The sequence below is a fragment of the Manacus candei genome, unplaced genomic scaffold (genome assembly GCF_025592945.1).
Source record: "Manacus candei isolate 608988 ecotype Guabito, Panama unplaced genomic scaffold, ASM2559294v1 h1tg000106l, whole genome shotgun sequence".
NCBI classification, from domain to species: domain Eukaryota; kingdom Metazoa; phylum Chordata; class Aves; order Passeriformes; family Pipridae; genus Manacus; species Manacus candei.
In genome coordinates, this window is record NW_026138154.1 from 877,534 (window position 1) to 894,590 (window position 17,057).

General features: G+C 52.6%; 2 protein-coding genes across 4 annotated transcripts in view; one reads left to right on the forward strand and one right to left on the reverse strand.

Moving 5' to 3' along the window:
* Positions 1 to 12,913, reverse strand: part of LOC127461454 (uncharacterized) — a 30,405-nt gene extending 17,492 nt beyond the window's left edge. The window contains exons 1-3 of the mRNA XM_051769279.1: positions 12,808 to 12,913; positions 6,457 to 6,582; positions 2,066 to 2,189 (exon numbers count right to left, since the gene is read on the reverse strand). The gene's annotated coding sequence lies outside the window, so the exon portion shown is untranslated. The remainder of the gene's footprint in view (positions 1 to 2,065; positions 2,190 to 6,456; positions 6,583 to 12,807) is intronic.
* On the forward strand, positions 135 to 13,077 carry ATCAY (ATCAY kinesin light chain interacting caytaxin). Of its 3 annotated transcripts, none has more exons than XM_051769280.1 (13): positions 135 to 439; positions 2,118 to 2,245; positions 6,929 to 6,993; positions 7,342 to 7,563; positions 7,852 to 8,037; positions 8,632 to 8,734; positions 9,193 to 9,324; positions 9,845 to 9,931; positions 10,630 to 10,728; positions 10,947 to 10,982; positions 11,808 to 11,843; positions 12,519 to 12,554; positions 12,858 to 13,077. In XM_051769280.1, the coding sequence occupies exons 2-13, from the start codon at positions 2,169 to 2,171 to the stop codon at positions 12,865 to 12,867; spliced, it is 1,089 nt and encodes a 362-aa protein (XP_051625240.1). In that variant the 5' UTR covers positions 135 to 439; positions 2,118 to 2,168; the 3' UTR covers positions 12,868 to 13,077. The 3 variants fall into 3 exon arrangements, with proteins under 3 accessions (XP_051625240.1, XP_051625241.1, XP_051625242.1); XM_051769281.1 differs by having other exon boundaries at positions 12,522 to 12,554; XM_051769282.1 differs by lacking the exons at positions 135 to 439; positions 2,118 to 2,245 and adding an exon at positions 5,206 to 5,256.
* The last annotated feature ends 3,980 nt before the right edge of the window (positions 13,078 to 17,057 follow it).

Genomic DNA, 17,057 nt, shown 5'->3' on the forward strand with positions numbered 1-17,057 from the left:
GGAGCGCTGGCACTGGCAGGGGGGTCCTTCGGGCTCCTGTCCCCACCTCCCTCCTCCAGACACCCCTCCCTGTCCCCAGCGCCATCCTCACACACACAAAAGCAGGGAATTAGCTGCCTTAGGGCAGCCGAGGCTTAGCCAGCTGCGGGCGGAAAATCGGAATAAAATACCTTGGAGGGGAGGGAAGGGAGGGGAGGGGAGGGAGGCGGCAGAGGAAGCAGCAGCCATGGAAGAATACAAATAACTGCCCTCCATCCATCCCTCTTTCCCGAGCGAAGCACAAAGCCACGGATGCCTTGCGAGAAGCCGACCTGGATGCATCCCCGCCTTCCATCCGGATCCAGGGGCTGCGCCTCCTGAGCGCTCTCTCCCATCGGGAGGAATGCCGAGCCGGGAGACGGGCGGCATCAGCTTTGTTCCTCGCTGAGCACCGGCAGCGGTGAGTAGGGCACCGGCCGGGAGAGAGGTGGCACACCGGGAAAATCCTCCCGCCCGGGCTTGGCTTCGCTGCCTTTCCTTTCCTTTCCTTCCCTCCCTCCCTCCATGATGCCTCCAGGGTTGGCAGAAAGCAGCTGACGGGGAGGGAGGGGGAAGGTGGGATCTCTGCCGGAGCTCCAGAGGATCTATTTGGTCTGAATTTCAAGGAAATAAAAAATTGGGAGAGGTGGGGGCACCCCCTGAGCCAGGTGTGGGCTGGGGGGGGGCAGAATCCAGGATGGATTCTGGGAGATCCGGGCAGGGAGAGAGCCCTGCAATGCTGACAGCCAGCTCTTTTTTTGCTGATTCCAGGGCCTGGAATACAGAGGGATGCTGGATTTACTCAGGCCTCGTTCCTTCAAAGCAAAATTCACAGAGATTTCTCTCCAAGGGAAGCAGGAAAAGCTCTGGCTCTCGGGAAGAGCCTCCTAGCAATGGGCAAACCCTGCTTGGTGCTGATGTCCCTGCCCTGGGGGATGGACAGAGCAGCCCCATCCACCCAGGAAATCACCCTCCATCCCTTATCCTGGCAGGAATATGTTCCTATCCAGCCAGTGCCTGGAATAATTCAAAGGCTGAGCCAGGAGGAACATTCCCAGCCATCCTGCGGTGGGTGGGATGATGCCCCTGCCCAGCACAGGAGCTGATTCCACCTGAGGATGTTCTAGAGAAGGTCAGGCCTGACCTTGTTCCCTCAGGGCAGGATCCAGCTGGGAATGGTGTGTCTGCTCTCCCCAACTATTGCTGGGCCTGCTGGGACTGGTCCCAAGTCCTGAGCCAGACTTTTTTTGGGAGCTGCAGGTGCAGGCCCAAGGAATTAGGGACAAACATCCAATTTTTGCTGTCTGGGAGCAGAAACTTTCTAGTGAAGGCAAAAAAAAGAATATATAAATGTGGTTTAAGGGCCCCTCGTGCCCCTGGGGGGTCAGTGTGGGTGAAAACCAGGATTCCTGGATCTCAGCTCGTTCCTACCAGTGCAGGAGAAGGCCCAGACTGGGAACATCCCCCCACCCTGCCTCCAGTCGAGCTGCTCCAGTTTTTTGGAGTCTGGGTTGGTTTATCTGGGAGCAGGGCAGTGATGGGGATCCCTCAGGGGTGTGGAAGGACACTCAGCATCCCTGTGCAGCCTCCTCCTCCTCCTCCAGGTGTCTTTGGGAGCAGGGACACGCAGGGATGGAGCACAGAGCAGGCAGCAGTGGCAGGAATTTCCCTGCAGAGCCAGAGCCTGTAACTTCCATCCAGAGCAGCACCATGGAATTTGCCTCCAAAGCAGGCTGGGAGCAGCCTGGGAGGAGCTCACACTGCTCTGCCCTCTCAGCCACATCTCATCTCCCTCCACAGAGGTGTTTATATCAGGATTGGGATTGAAAGAGAAGCCACAAGGAAAAAAGGTGTGGATGTGAGCCCAGGCAGTGCTGATCCCCAGGGACACGAGCTGGGATCCATTGCTTTGACCCAGGGCCAACCTCCCTTCCCCTTTCCGGTCCCAAATGTGTGATTTAGCCACAAAATCCCACGTTTTGCTCCTTTTTTCCCCAAACAAGCAGCTCTCCCGCTGCTTCTCCAGGGAATGTGGTGCCAGAGGTACCTGCTCCCGGGTCAGGATGCTCCGTGCCAACCTCTGTGCCTTCACATTCCAGCCTGAGCCCTTCCCTGAGGGATCTGCTGCCTCCAGCCCTTCCCTGAGCGCGATGGGAACCACGGAAGCCACGCTGCGGATGGAAAACGTGGATGTGAAGGAAGAATGGCAGGACGAGGATTTCCCCAGGTTTGTTCCCTGCAAGAAACCCCCCAAAAAACCAGGGAGAGTTTTATTTCTTCCCGTGAGAAACTCCCAGGGCATGGAGAGGAGAGTGTGGGTCATGCCCTGGAATCCAGGGGCAACGGGAATGTGAACTCCAGGGGGGGGAGTTGGCTGGAGAAAGGAGTTTTGGGAGCTGCTCTGAGGGCTTGGAAAATTTTTGGGATGCTTTTGGGAACCCTCTGTGTGTAGGGCAAGGAGGGGGTGTGGAGTACAGAGAGGTTAACATGGATGTAGGGATGGAAATAGGGAGGGAGGGATGGATGGATGGAAGGATGGATGGATGGATGTGGGGATGGATAGAGGGATAGATGGATGGAGGGAGGGATGGATGGATGGAGGGAGGGAGGGATGGATGGATGGATGGATGGATAGAGGGAGGGAGGGATGGATAGAGAGAGGGATGGATGGATGGATGGATGAATAGAGAGAGGGATGGATGGATGGATGGATGGATGGATAGAGAGAAGGATGGATGGATGGATGGATGGATGGATGGATGGAGGGATGCATAGAGGGAGGAAGGGATGGATGGATGGATGGATAGAGAGAAGGATGGATGGATGGACTCCTTCCCAGCCTCTGACTCAGGCAGTGTCTCCCCAGACAGAGCAATGCTGCTTTGCCAGGAATTTGCCAGGGAAAGCAGAGTCATTGGGATGCAGTGAATCCAAATGGGTGCCAACCTTGTGAGAAGTGATGTGTGGGTGACAGGAGGTGCCAAAGTGGCACCTTCCACCCTCACAGCCACTGCAGAGGTGCCAAAAAACATCCCTGTGAGCTCGGAGTGCTCCGAACCCCCTGAGGGAGCAGAGCCCCCATTCCCAGCCTTGTCCCCCAAACCCAGGGGGAGAGGAGTCTGCACAGGGAGGGAGTGGAATCTCCCTCTCTGGAGACATTCCAAACCCACCTGGAATGTCACCTGCCTCGGTGACCCTGCCTGGGGAGGGCAGTCGGACTGGGTGATGTCCAGAGGTCCCTTCCAACCCCAGCTATTCTGGGATCCAGCTCTAAATCCCTCTGGGCACACAGAGCCCTTCCCAACCCTTTCCTGCAGCCCCGAGGGGCTTCCAGGGCTGTCCCACCCTGCTCCAGCTGCATCCAAACCCCACAGAGCCCCAGTATTCCCAGACACTGTGCCGTGTGTGCCGTGGGCACGTACGGCCCCTGCCCACCAAGAAAGGGGCTCCTGTTCTTCCCAACACTGGGATGAGCCTGGCTCTGTTCATCCCAGCACTTGGATGAGCCTGGCTCTGTTCATCCCAGCTCCAGCTGCATCCTTCTTCTAAGCCCCTCTGTCTCCCAGCCCCCAGGACACGGCTTGTCCTTCCGCTGGCCCCCAGGGTGGGCTCAGCCAAGCCCTTGGGTTTCCAGGAGGGGTTTGATTTCTCTCTGAGAGCAGAGTTTTGGGCTGGTGGATCTTTGCCAGCCTCGGGCTTCCCTGGAGTGCTGTGCCAACAGGGTTTTAATGGAGTAGAAAGGAGAGAGAGAGAGGTATAGAAAGGAAATGGAGGTTTAGATAGGAATCGTGGAGTGGTTTGGGTTGGAAGGGACCTTAAAGCTCATCTCATTCCACCCCCTGCCATGGGCCAGGGACACCTTCCACTAGCCCAGGTTGCTCAGAGAAGTATAGAAAGTGAGGCACAGGAAGGAAAACATTGATCCAAAGCTTCCTAGGGAATCTGGGATAAAGCTGGTGTAGCTCCTGGCCAGCCCAGCACCAACCTGACCAAGCTCTGTCCCACACTTCCCGTGCCAGCAACAAACTTCCCACAGCCAGCCAAGCCTTCCAGAGGCATTTCTCCTGCAGAGCCCTCAGCACCACCCAGGGGTGTCATCGCTCCTGCCTCGGGAATGAAACCTGGGAAGAGGCAGAGGGATCTGGGCAGCAGGGCAGGGAACAGGGACAAGGCCGGAGCGCTGGGGACACGCTCCCCAGGCTGCTGCAGAGGGATTAAATCGGGAATGATGCAAGTGAGGCAGAGCCTGAACAGCCCCTTGGCAAAGGAGGGAAGGCCAGCTGGGTTCCAGTCGGCACGAAAATAAACAAATTACCATTTTCCAGCCGCTTCCCCCCCCTGGAAGCGGCGAAATAATAGGGCAGAAGCTGCTGCATGTGGGACAGCAGCTCTCCAGCAGCTGATTTGCTGCAGAGCTATTTTTGCCTGGCTGGGATTAGCCAATCTTGCCACGGGGAAAAAAAAAAAAGGGGGAAAAAAAAAAAAAAAGGAAAAACCACATCCTAGACGAGGATCTGGGATTCAGCAGAGACATTCCCATCCCTCCCTCCCTGAAAAGCTGAGCCGCAGCAGGAGCAGCTCCTGCGTGGCAGGTGGGATGTCACGGCCCTGAGGGAGCGGGGAGGGGAAGAAGAAGGATCCTCCCTCCTGCTGCTCCGGGAAGGTTTATTCCAGACGTTGTGTCTCGGCTGGAGCGCGGGGCTGATGCCGTAGGCTGGGATCGGGAGCATGCTCACTGCATCCCGCATCCCGCCGATCCCGGCGTGCCCGCTCCCTGCATCCCTCATCCCGCCGATCCCGCTCCCTGCATCCCGCATCCCGCCGATCCCGGCGTGCCCGCTCCCTGCATCCCACCGATCCCACTGCATCCCGCATCCCGCCGATCCCGCTCCCTGCATCCTGCATCCCTCATCCCGCCAATCCCGGCGTGCCTGCTCCCTGCATCCCTCATCCCGCCGATCCCACTGCATCCCTCATCCCGCCGATCCCGGGGTGCCCGCTCCCTGCATCCCGCCGATCCCACTGTATCCCTCATCCCTCCGATCCCGGCGCTCCCGCTCCACCGGGCCCCTGGAGAAGGGGCTGGGAGAGGGAAGCAGGGACCGACAGGGAGCAAAATGGTGGCACCCAACCCTTAGGAAAAGTGCTGCTCCCCTGGAATCTTGGGATCTGGGGCTGAGCGCTTTGGGGGAAGGAGGATTGACACGGGAGGGAGCGATCGGAGCAGCCTTGGGGAAGGTAAGGAAGGGTTTTTTTCTTCCCCTTCGGCTTTGGAATCGCTGTCCTGACACGAATCCCGGGATGAGGGAGCAGCTGCCGGGCTGACACGTACTCGGGAGCAGCTGCCCCCCCTTCCCTCCCCTTCCCATTCGGCTGCTGGGTCACCAAACTGTGCTCCCAATGGATAAACAACCAGCCAGGCCTGGGGGGGAACAAAAGCAGAAGGGGGGAGGAGGAGCTGGAGGGGGCCGAGGGGTCTTCCTGGCTGCTCAGGAATATCTTCCTGGCTGCTCAGGAATATCGTGGCTCCGGGCGCTGCACAAGGAGCACGTGCCCGGGCTCAGGTCCTCAGCTCTCATAAATGTACAATAACCAGGGAGCAGAGGATTATCCCTTAATCTACATATTTATAGGGTTTAATTTGGCGGGTGGCTCTGGTGTCATGGCAGCGGGAAGAGGAGCCTTTGCAGGGCAGAGCTGGGCCTGGTCCTGCCTCTGTCACCTCCCTCTCTGTGTCACTGTGAGGACCAGCCTCCTCACAGGCCCATCCTCATCCTTAAAACTCCTGGATTCTCCCCCTGTTATATCCCAGGGCTGTCCCAGCACCAGGATTTTACAGCTGGAGGCAGGAGCCCTTCCCCTCATGGGGAGGGGGAGCTCCCAGAAATGAGATTTGATAACACGAATTTGTCACAGAGGTTGGTGGGGTTTGGTCCAGGAGTGTCAAACCCAGATAATGCCAGGGACAGCCATGAATCCCAGCTCAAATTAAAGGGAAAAGCATCTGGGAAGTGCCCAGCTCAGGGTGGGCAGCCTGAGGCTCAGCCACCAGCACTGTAGTACTGGGGCCAAATTCTGGCTTCACTCACCCCAGGATGGGTCAGGAGCAATTCCAGCAGCTTCCAAAGGGTCACAGCCACGTGCTGTGGTTTGACTTTAACATCTGTCCAGGAAAATTGACCTATAAATCCATGGATGGCTTTGGCCCAGGGCTGGAGGGACAGTGCTTTGGACCAGGAGGGTGCAGGAGAGGCTGCACATCCCAGCCTCTGCCCAGGAAAGGGAGTGCTGGGTCGCCCTCTGGCTCCAAAATAAGGGTTGGAATGCTGGTGTCTGGGTCTTGGCATGGAATGAACCCACCTCCAAAGCTCAGCCAGGGGTTGGGAGGCACCAAACGGGGTTGGAGGTGAGGGTGGGGATGACAATTTGGGGTCACACACGGGGTTTGGTCCTTGCCTTGAACATCAGCTGCCCTCCAGCAAAGTCACCTCCAAGGAACAGCTGTTTCCCAGGTTGTGGAAGGCCTTTGGAGAAAGTTTTGCTGGGCTGGGATCCTCTGAATTCCTACAGAGAAAAAAATGGGGATAATATGGAGAATGAGGATGTTGCCAGGCTCTTCCGGGGTCAGGATTTGTTCCCGTGTCCCTGGCTGGATTTTCCATCTTGGCTGGATGAGGATGTAAATGCAGAGATAGTTTGGAAGTTACTAGGGATTGCACAGCACTCCAGGAGGGCAAATTCCCTGAGGGAATCCCTCAGGTTGAGTTTACTGGGAAAAGGGAAGGGGCAGAGCACACGAGGGGTTGTGTGTCCTTCCCTGCTGTCCCCATTCTCTCCTCTGTCTGCCATGGAGGGACTTTTTCCTAAACATCACCTGCTCTCTCCTGTGTTTTCCCTCCATGTCCTGCAGACCTCTCCCAGAAGAGACAGGGATGGAGTCACTGGGAAGCCCCACAGAAGATGAGAACACATCCTGTAAGTACCATCCTGCCTCCTCCACGATCCAAAGGGGAATGGCAGCTGGCAGTCAGAGAGAGAGCCACTTCCCTTGGATTAGCCACAAAAATTCCTGGGGGGTGGGGGAAAAGAAAGCAAGCAGAGATTTGAATCTCCTGGGGGAGGAAATAGGGATCTCACAAGAAATAGGGATCTCACAAGAAATAGGGATCTCACAAGAAACAGGGATCTCACACGGGCACTTCCATCCAGCCACTCCCAGTGCCTCCCAGTCCCTGATCCACCACCCAGCCCAGAACCTGGGATATCCATGAGGAAGGATCCAGGACCAGGACAACCTGTCAGTTGTTTTCCTTTTAACTCCAGCTCCCCCCAATACTTTAAATTTTAACGGGGCGCATCGTAAGCGGAAGACACTTGTTGCACCTGAAATCAACATTTCCCTGGACCAGAGTGAAGGCTCCATCCTCTCTGATGACTTCCTGGACACTCCAGATGACCTGGATATTAATGTGGATGATATTGAAACACCTGATGAGACAGATTCCCTCGAATTCCTGGGCAATGGGAACGAACTGGAATGGGAAGGTAAAAAGGGCTGGTTCTGTGTGAGTTTTGCAGGGGTTGGGGTGGTTTTTTAGCCTCATTTTGATGACTTTTGACACAATTCACCATCAGCAGTGGAGGGTTGACAAGGAAAAGGAGATTTTAAGCTTATTTGTGTAACATTTTGGCAGTAGAGCAGGATTATTAAGCCCCACAAACTTGCACAGATCAAAGCTGTGGGTGGAACGCGATCCGAGCACCATCCCCGGGGTTCTTGTCTCCAAAGCCTCTTCCTGCATTAGATTAAAGGCAGATCTGCCCCTTTTCCAGATGACACTCCCGTAGCCACAGCCAAGAACATGCCTGGGGACAGTGCAGACCTGTTTGGGGACGGGGGGACAGAGGAGGGCAGTGCCACCAACGGCCGGCTCTGGAGGACCGTCATCATCGGGGAGCAGGAGCACAGGATCGACCTCCAGATGATCAAACCCTACATGAGAGTGGTGACACACGGAGGTGAGAGAGTCCTGCCTCAAGGGGGGTGTCTCTCTCAAGGATTCCAGGATTGTCTGGTTCCCATTCATAGGAAAATTTGCTGTTTTGTGAAGTTACACATAAGAAGAAAAAAGCGCCCAGATCGGGCTAAAAACTGCTCTAAAAAGGGTCTAAAAGTGTAGTTGCTGCAGTGGGGTTTGAATTGACAGAGAGAGGGGCTGTTCCCAACCCTCAGGCCTGGTGTGGGCAGTGATGAAGGGTCTGGGGGGGTTGAACCCCTCCAGCTTGGTGCCTGAGCTGCTCCAGAGGGACAGCAAAGGTTAACAGAGCACAGTCAGTGCTCTTTCCAAAATCCAAGCAAAGCCAAGGAACAACCCAGCTCTGACACCCCCAAATTCCTTCCCTGAACACCAAACACACGTTACAGCCCAAACCAGGAGGAAACCTCCTGGTGAAGGAGGTCCAAAGAGGGACAAAGCTCACCTGGAGCTGGACAGAGACACAAAAACCGCCCTGGGCCCAAATTTGACAACACAACTTCCTTCTGTTTTACCCTCAGCTCTTACATCTTTCCCTGGAAAACCTCACAATGTTGCCCGTGTTTTTCTTTGCCAGGATACTACGGAGAAGGTCTCAATGCCATCATTGTCTTTGCTGCCTGTTACCTCCCCGACAGCAACCTGGCTGATTACCACTACATCATGGAAAACCTCTTCCTGTGAGTGGCTGGGAGGGAGAGGAGGGAGAGGGAAGCATCTCCAGGGTTTCCCTGCACTCATTGCATCAGGGACATCAGCTGGGAATAGTCTGAATCCAGGCCAAACATCCCCAGTGTGCAGCTGCAGAGCGGGGTGAGCGTCGCCGGCCCCGGCTCCGAGGCCAATAAGTCAAAGCATTCAAACATTCCGGGTTAATGATGCCAGTGATGGACTCACATCCAGGCTGGAGCACGTGGGGGATGTTCAGCAGTTGGGAGAGAACAGAGCTGGGGTGTCCATCAGTGCCTGAACTGCACTGACACATCCCTGGGCACTCCCTCAGAGGCGCCGGGAGAATCCAAACCTCTTCCAAGGCCTGCAAAGAAAGAGTCTTGGAGGCATTTCGGGGTGAAACACTCGAGGAAAGCTCCAGGGTGGTTTTTTTTCCAGTCTCTTGTCCCTTTTGCTCACCCAACAGGTACGTGATCAGCAGCCTGGAGCTGCTGGTGGCTGAGGATTACATGATCGTGTACCTGAACGGGGCGACGCCCCGGCGGAGGATGCCGGGCCTGGGCTGGCTCAAGAAATGCTACCAGATGATCGACAGAAGGTGGGAACCCTGCTGGGGTGGCCTCTTCCTTCTTCCCAGGCTTCTCCCCACACAGAATCCCAAAACAGTTTGGGTTGGAAGGACCTTAAAGTTCATCCAATTCCACCCCCTCCATGGGCAGGGACACCTTCCACTAGCCCAGGTTGCTCCAACCTGGCCTTGGACACTTCCAGGGATCCAGGGGCAGCCACAGCTTCTCTGCCCAATCTGTGCCAGGGCCTCCCCACCCTCACTTCTCTTCCTCTGCTTCCTCACAGCACTCCCAGATGACTGTCCTCCTTTCTCACTGCCCAGAGTCTGTAATTCCTTCCTCTATCCCAAATTTCTGACCTCCTCCATGCTCTCCTCCTGCCCTCTGCCCCCCTCCTTCCTCACGAGCCCCTTGGCAGAGCTCAGGCTGGCACAGCCCCAGAGCAGAGCAGTGTCCTGCAGCCTCTGGGCTGGGCTGGGCTTCCTAAAGGGTGTGGGGAGTTTAGGGAATGTCCTCTGGATTTGACTCCGTGCCTTGCCTTTTCCCCAGGCTCCGTAAAAACCTCAAAGCCCTGATCATCGTGCACCCGTCGTGGTTCATCAGGACAGTGCTGGCCATATCCAGACCCTTCATCAGGTGAGCAGAACATTCCCAGGCTCAGCTGAGTTTGGAATCCTGGAATCCTGGAATACTCTGAGTTGAGAGGCTGCCACAAGGATCATTAGTTCAACTCCTAGCCCTGCACAGACACCCCAACAATCCCACCCTGTCCCTCAGAGCGTTGTCCAAACCCTCCTGGAGCTCTGGCAGCCTTGGGGCTGTGACCAAACCCTGGGGAGTCTGGTCAGTGCCCAACCACCCTCTGGGGAGGAAGAACCTTTCCCTGAGATCCATCCTAAATCCCCCCTGACACAGCTTCGTGATGTTCCCCTGGCTTTAATCTCACAAATCAGATTTTAAGCTCATCTTTAGGCCAGGAGCAGCCAAGGTGAGGCTGTTCCTTCCTTGTCCTTCTTCTCTCTGACATTTCCAAGGACAATTCCAGAGGTGGTTGTAGGAGACACTGGGGTGGTCTGGACCCAGAGCAGAGTTTGTCCCAGTGGGTAGGGCGTGAGGATTTGCTGGGAAGTGAGGGAATTGTGTCCTTTTTGCTTCCTGCAGATACTGGGAGGGGCAGTAACGTGGGGTCTCATCACAGCTTTTAGATTCCCCCCCTGGCTTTTAGGGGGGAGGTGGGCAAAGGTGCAGAGGTTCCATCAGGAAACCCCTGATTTCCTGTGGAGGGAACATCACTCCAAGCCCTCCTTGGTGCACTGTTTCTCTCTCCCTGCCAGTGTGAAGTTTATCAATAAGATCCAGTACGTCCACACCCTGGAGGAGCTGGAGCAGCTCATCCCCATGGAGCACGTGCAGATCCCAGACTGTGTCCTACAGTGAGTGCCAGAGGGGCCCTGGGGCAGCTCTGGGGAGGGGAAGGACAGACATCCCACCTTGTGTTGAGTCAAAATCCATGGATTTGCCTGGGGCAAACCTTGTCCCATTCATGTCTCACACTGTGCCAGCACAGAGCTCCTGTCACCTTTAGAGCAAACATTGTATTTTACTAAGAGTGAACAATCTCCATTTAAAGAACATTTCCTCTTTCTTGCAGATATGAGGAAGAGAGGATCAAGGCCAGAAAAGAAAGGTAAAATTAATTTTTAGGGAGGTAGGGTGGAGAGTGGGTTCATTTTCTTGGGGAGTTGTTGCTTTCTCCCATCACTATTTGTGTTATAACCAGTAAATTCCACCCCGAGATCCTGCACTGATTTTCTCTGACTCAGTAAAAGCTGGAGGAGGGAGAAGCTTGATTAAAAGGTTATTATTTATCCATAGATTAGAAGGCTATTTATCCACAGAACCTCTGAACCCCACACATCCTCATCCCACACTGCCTGTGCTCCCAAAGGTCATCAGACACCCCTCTCTGTATAAAACAGGCACATTATCCCTATTTGAGCAGCAAACTGACCCTAAAGTGAGCCCTTGTGCTTGTTTTAAAAGCCACTTCATCCCTGTGGAGTGGCATGGAGAGGGACTTCAGTTTGTGCAGTTTGTTTGGTTTCATTTTCCAGACCTGCTCCCTTCCCGGTGCTTTGGGGTCAGAAGTGCTGCTGGGAGGGCTGGGCATGAGCAGGGATGATTCCAGGGAAAACAAGAGGCAGGGAAGGAGAAAGGAAAGACCCACTGGGTCAGCACAGGTGCCTCAGCCCCTCCTGGTGCTGGTGCCTGAGTGGGAGATGCCAGTTTGGGAGGATTGAGTGAGTTGTCCAGCCCAGCTCCTGGAGCACGAGAGCCACCAGGGCTGGGGGTCCCAGGGACTGGAGACCATTGCTGACCTCTCCAAGGTCCATCCATCACCCAGAAGGGCCCTGGATTCTCCTCTCCATCACCCCAGAAGGGCCCTGGATTCTCCCCTCCTTCCCACTGTTCACCTCAGGAGGATGATTCCAAAGGTGATTTGTGTTTACAGGGCAGAAGAGAAACAAGACATGGCCGAGAGGGAAAGGTAAGGACTCTGTTTGATTTATCCCTCAGCTCAAACAGTGTCTGGGGGTGGGAACAGCCCCATGGATTGGGAACACCCCCAGGAGATGGTTGGATCCAACAGGACACTCCCAAAGTGTTCAGGAGCTGGTAAAGCCTCTCCTCTCCCGGGCAGCTCCGGGTGCCACCAGCACTGTGGTGTTCCCAACCTTCACCTCTGCCAGAGGATTCCTGACCCTGCTCCGTGCAGGGAGTGATCCCAGAGCTGAGCCAGAGGCCCTGGGAATGCTCTCCTGCCATTCAGGGGGAGCATTTGCAGGGTGGAGCAATGCAGAGGGTTCAAGTGCTGCTGCTGCTGCTGCTGCTGGACACTCTCCCTGTGGGCACAGGGGGCAGAGCTGGGGCTGTAACTTGAGATGGGAAAGAAAATTCTAGAGGGGTTGGGAAGGGCAGTGCCAAAATCCTACACCAGGAGAATTTGGCCTGGTTTTGGCTCTGCTTCAGAGCGATGCAGCCTCTCTTTTCATTCTGTTTGACTCTCCTGAGGGGGGAACAGGGAATATTCCTGCCTTTTTCCCAGAGGAAAAGGAGTTTTGATCATTGAATTGTTGCAAGAAATAAGAGGAGCTCAGGGCAAAGAGAGGGGCACTGGTTTGTGGAGGAGATTCACTCACTGTTGTGCTGGTTCTCTTCCCAGCAGGCCTGTGCCTCCAGGAGAGGATCAAGAAACCAGGTTTGAGCTGGATGGATCTCCCCCTTTGTTTGTCTCCGGGACAGATTTCGTGGCATTTGTAATCCATGAACAAGAAAGCCCAGCCTGGGTTAGACCCAGGATCCATCCCCCTGGTGCCACTCCTGGGCACCCAATGGGCCCCTCTGCCACAAATTGCCTCATTTGTTTGTCCCCAGGACAGTTTTGTAAATGATTACACCCAAATTTACCCCGTTTTTTTTTGGACGTGGTGGGAATAATAAAAAAGTTTTACCTCAGTTTGCTGCCTAAAAATAACTCCTGTCTCTCTCTGTTCCTTCCCAGTATGTCCTGAATGGGAGCAGGAGGTGGATGGATGGAGTGGAAGGACACAGCCTGGCAGCCACCCACGGCAATGACCTTTTGGGACAAAACCTTGTCACCATCTTATTCCAAGTCCTGTAAGATCCCAGAGCCTGCCTCCTCTGTCTCCAAGATGCAAAGCTCTTTAACCTTTTTTGGAAACATTTTACCTTAAAAAAAAAAAAAAGAAGAAGAAGAAGAAGGACAACAATCAAACAAACAAACAAAAACCACCCCACGAAACAAAGCAGGCCAAGAAAAGCACTTTTCAGGACAGGTTCTGGCGTGTTTCTGGAATGGTCTGTGGAGAGCTGTGACACAGTGCAAATACACACCTTGTAGTAAGTTAAGAGCACCCTCTAATCCATTAGTCCCCAGCCCAGAAAGAGATTTATTTTGTTGGTTAAATTATAAACCCACCTGAACTCGCTGCTGGCCAGCGCGGAGACGTTTTTGCTTTAAAGCTGCAACCCCAGGTTCCTCCCCAACAGCCCCAGAGCCCAGGGAATAACTAATACAGGCAATGAAAAGAGCTTTTCCCTCCTTTTTATAGCCAGTGTGTGTTTCTTCCTGAAAATACCAAGTGCCCACCGGCCTCAGCAGCACTTCCAGCCTTGGCTGTCCCAGCAAAGTCGTTGCCAGCTCCTCAGTCCTCATTCCCGTGGGGAAATGCCACGTTTTGGGGGTTTTTTTTCCCTGATTTGTTCCATTCTGGTGTGTAAGGCACTCTGGGAGCTCTGAAGGAGTCCCCCATGGAATGGCAGCCTCCACAGAACCTTCCTGAGGGCATCTTCTCCACGCACACCCCGAGAAGGTCTGGCTTTGGGAGGAGCCATGGGAACAGTTTCCACGCCTCGTCTTCGTCTCGATGGCACGGCCCTGGACAATCACTCCCTGTCAAATACCTCCCACTGCAGAGACAAGCTGCTAAAATGGTGGAAGTTTCCCTCCTGAGGGCCCTCATCCATCAGCATTCCTGCCTGGAATATCCCCCCCCACTGGAGAACGCAGGGCATGGGACTGGGTTCAGGTGTGACGTCGGCTCTGGGAATTTGGATCTGGGAACTCGTGAGGATCCTGTGAGCAAAGCAGGGAGGGAAAAGTAAATTAAGGAACAACTCTTTGGCCAAAATTATTTGGAAGTTACTTCACCAGACCCAGGTGGAAGTGTCCAAAGCCAGGTTGGAGCAACCTGGGATAGCAAAAGGTGTCCCTGCCCATGGCAGGGGGTGGGACTGGATGAGTTTAAGGTCCCTTCCAACCCAACCCATCCTGGGATTCTGGGATCAGGTAAAACCCCTCCCAGACACCTGCAGATGGAGACTCACCTGCCTGTTTCACCACTTCAAGAATATTTCCAGGAGAATTCTGGCTGAGCAAGATTTCCCTCAAGGCAGGGATGGATCCCTCTGGATACACAAAGCTGCTCTTTTTTTTTCCTTTCACTGAGTAAAAGAAAAGATTTCACCACGGGTGAGATCTTTATTTCCCTGAATGCTACAAAGAAGCACCAAATATATAATTCTTAAGGTTAGTTCTCCTTTGAGACCCGTTCTCATACTGGATGTATTTGCTGCCCAGACCTTTGCATGAAAAGCAGAGCACCCACAGCACCCACCCAGGATGGGTGAAGATGGCAAAAAAAACTCCCCATTCCATCTCACTGGCATGTTAATAACAAGCACCAAACAAGCATCGAGCTCCACAGCTTTCTGGAAACATCATTTTAAATTTATTTATTATTATTATTATTATTATTTTTATTATTGTTATCGACAAAGGATTTCAAGGCCAGGTTGGAGCAACCTGCTCATGGAACTGGATGAGCTTTAAGGTCCCTCCCAAACCCATCCTGGGATTCTATGAAGTGAATTCTGGGCATGAAAAAACCCCCCAAAACCCCAAAAACCTTCAGTTTTTTTGGGTTCTGCCAAGTGACATCTCCCTGCTGAGCTCCCAGCCAGGGAACTGTCTGGAGGCAGCAGCAGCAGCCAGGAATTCCCAAAGAGAATTCCCAAATAGAATTCCCAAATAGAATTCCCATCTGCAGAGCTGGCTCTGTCAGAGGGGCTGAGCAACCCACTGAAATTAAGGAAAGGACTTTTCCTGATTCAATTAATTTGAGCTCCCAACCAGGAGCAATCACAAACCTCCTCGTGGTCTCTGTGAATTCACCATCTCCTGACTGATAACACTTAAATTTGGTTTTCCTCTTTTCTTTTTGAGGCTGTTTTTTAATGAATTTAGACAAAAAACCCATCAGCTTTCCACAGAGGACACGGTGCAGTCGGGCCCTGCAAGGGAGGTTTGCAGTTATACAGTGAATAAAACAGATAAAACATTTAATAATGATGTAAAAATCCAACTCTAGAAAGCTTTTGTGGGCATCAAATCCATTAAAAACGTTCACAACCTCATGGAAAATGTTGCTGTTCTGGAAAACATGGATGTGGAAGATCAGGAAACTTTGATTTCCTTCAATTTTGGACCCTGGAAGAACAGAGAGGCTCTGGATCCTCAGCAAACTCCACCCCACAAGGATGTGGGTTTTTGGGTTGTTTTCTTTCTTTCCAAAGACACTCTGCCTACATTGTCAGAAAAAAAATTAAATCAGAGGAATGTGAGGATGAAACTTCATTTTTTTTCCCAAGTAGTTCCTTCAGGAAAAGGGAATTTCAGCCGTGGAAAGGGGAGATCACCAATTTTCACCTCAAGATCCCAACTCAGTCAGTTGTTTCAATACACAAAAGTCAATTTAGAAGTTATTTTTTTTTCAAGAAGTGCACTTTCTGAGGGAGTGGTATGCACTGTGTTTTAATTTTTTAAAGGGATTTTATGAGTGTCTAAAGTTTTATGTTCCTGGATGGATGGATGGATGGATGGATGGATGGATGATGTTTATGTGTCTTTTCCACACAGAGAAGAACCTGCAGCCCACAAAGGATAAATTAAAGCTGAAATATAAAAACTGCAACAAATTGAAAAAATAATTCCCTTCTTTCAGACACTGATTTTAGGTGTTACTTGCCTAAAAAAAAGAAAAAGCTACAAATTCTTGGACAGAACCACAGAAAGTTGTTGGTGTCCCTTTCCCAAACATGGAGGGACAAAACTCGGCTGGGTGTGGATAAACCTGAATTGTTGCTGCTAAAAGTGTATTTACATCATAACTTTGAGTGGAATAGAGACCTAAAAATAGGTTTAAAATTTAAAATTAAATCCCCTGCAGCCCTTTAGCAATGCTGCTGGACTGGCCAGTGTCCCCAGTGTGCTCCAGGCCTCGTTTCTGCCTCAGAAAACCACCTCTGGAGGATCAATATTTGGACTTAATATTCAGTGTATTGTACAAAACAGCTTCTGCTCCTGGATTCCACCCTAAGGAGGTGGGTTTTTTTCCATGGTGAATCCATGGAAAGCCACGTTTGAGCTGCAGGAGAAGTTGTTTTATGCTCACAACAATCTCTCTGCTCTTCCCTCGGGGTGGATTTAACGGCTGAACTTCACAGCCCGAAAAAAAAATCACATTTCTTCCTCTACACTTGATTCCAGGCTGGGAATTTTACCTTCCCATCTCCTCCAGGTTTTGTCCCAGGCACTTCTCAGATCCCAGAACTACTCTGGTTTTTTGTTGGTATTTTTTTCATGGAGGATCCTCCAGATTTGGGACCATCTGACAAATTTTCATCCCGAACCACAAGGAAGACACAAGGAATTCAAACTGGGCTGCTGCTGTATATTCCAGTTGGATCCAATCCAAGTTTTTCTGTACAGTACTGTGTAAATGTGAGTGGATATTTAGAGCTTCCCTCATGGCACTTTTTCCATCCCATTTTTTGGCAAACACCTGGATGAGAGACCCCGGTGGGAAAAGTTTTAAAGGTGATAAATCCTCTTTTTTTTTTCTTTTTTTTAGAGCTCTAGGGATTAAAAACCACGGGAGTGAAGGAAAGGCAGGTGGGAATAACCTGCCAGGGGGTGAAAAGGGGGACAGAAAAATGGCTCTGAACACACAAGCACATGTTTTTCTCTTTTGTATTCCCTGATTTCCTGGCAGGCAGAAATGCAGCATGTTACTGGTAAAAGTGAATTTTCTGACTCACCATGGCAAGAAACCACAATTTCACAATTTCAGGTTTGTTTTATTTTTCCTTTCCAGTGGGTCCTTTCAACCCAAACCGACCT

Coding starts and splice junctions, on each gene's coding strand:
- ATCAY (XM_051769280.1), top strand. CDS start 2,169: ATGGGAACCACGGAAGCCACGCTGCGGATGGAAAACGTGGATGTGAAG. Junction 6,994..7,341: donor AGAAGATGAGAACACATCCT/GTAAGTACCATC, acceptor TTTTAACTCCAG/CTCCCCCCAATACTTTAAAT. Junction 8,038..8,631: donor GAGAGTGGTGACACACGGAG/GTGAGAGAGTCC, acceptor TTTCTTTGCCAG/GATACTACGGAGAAGGTCTC.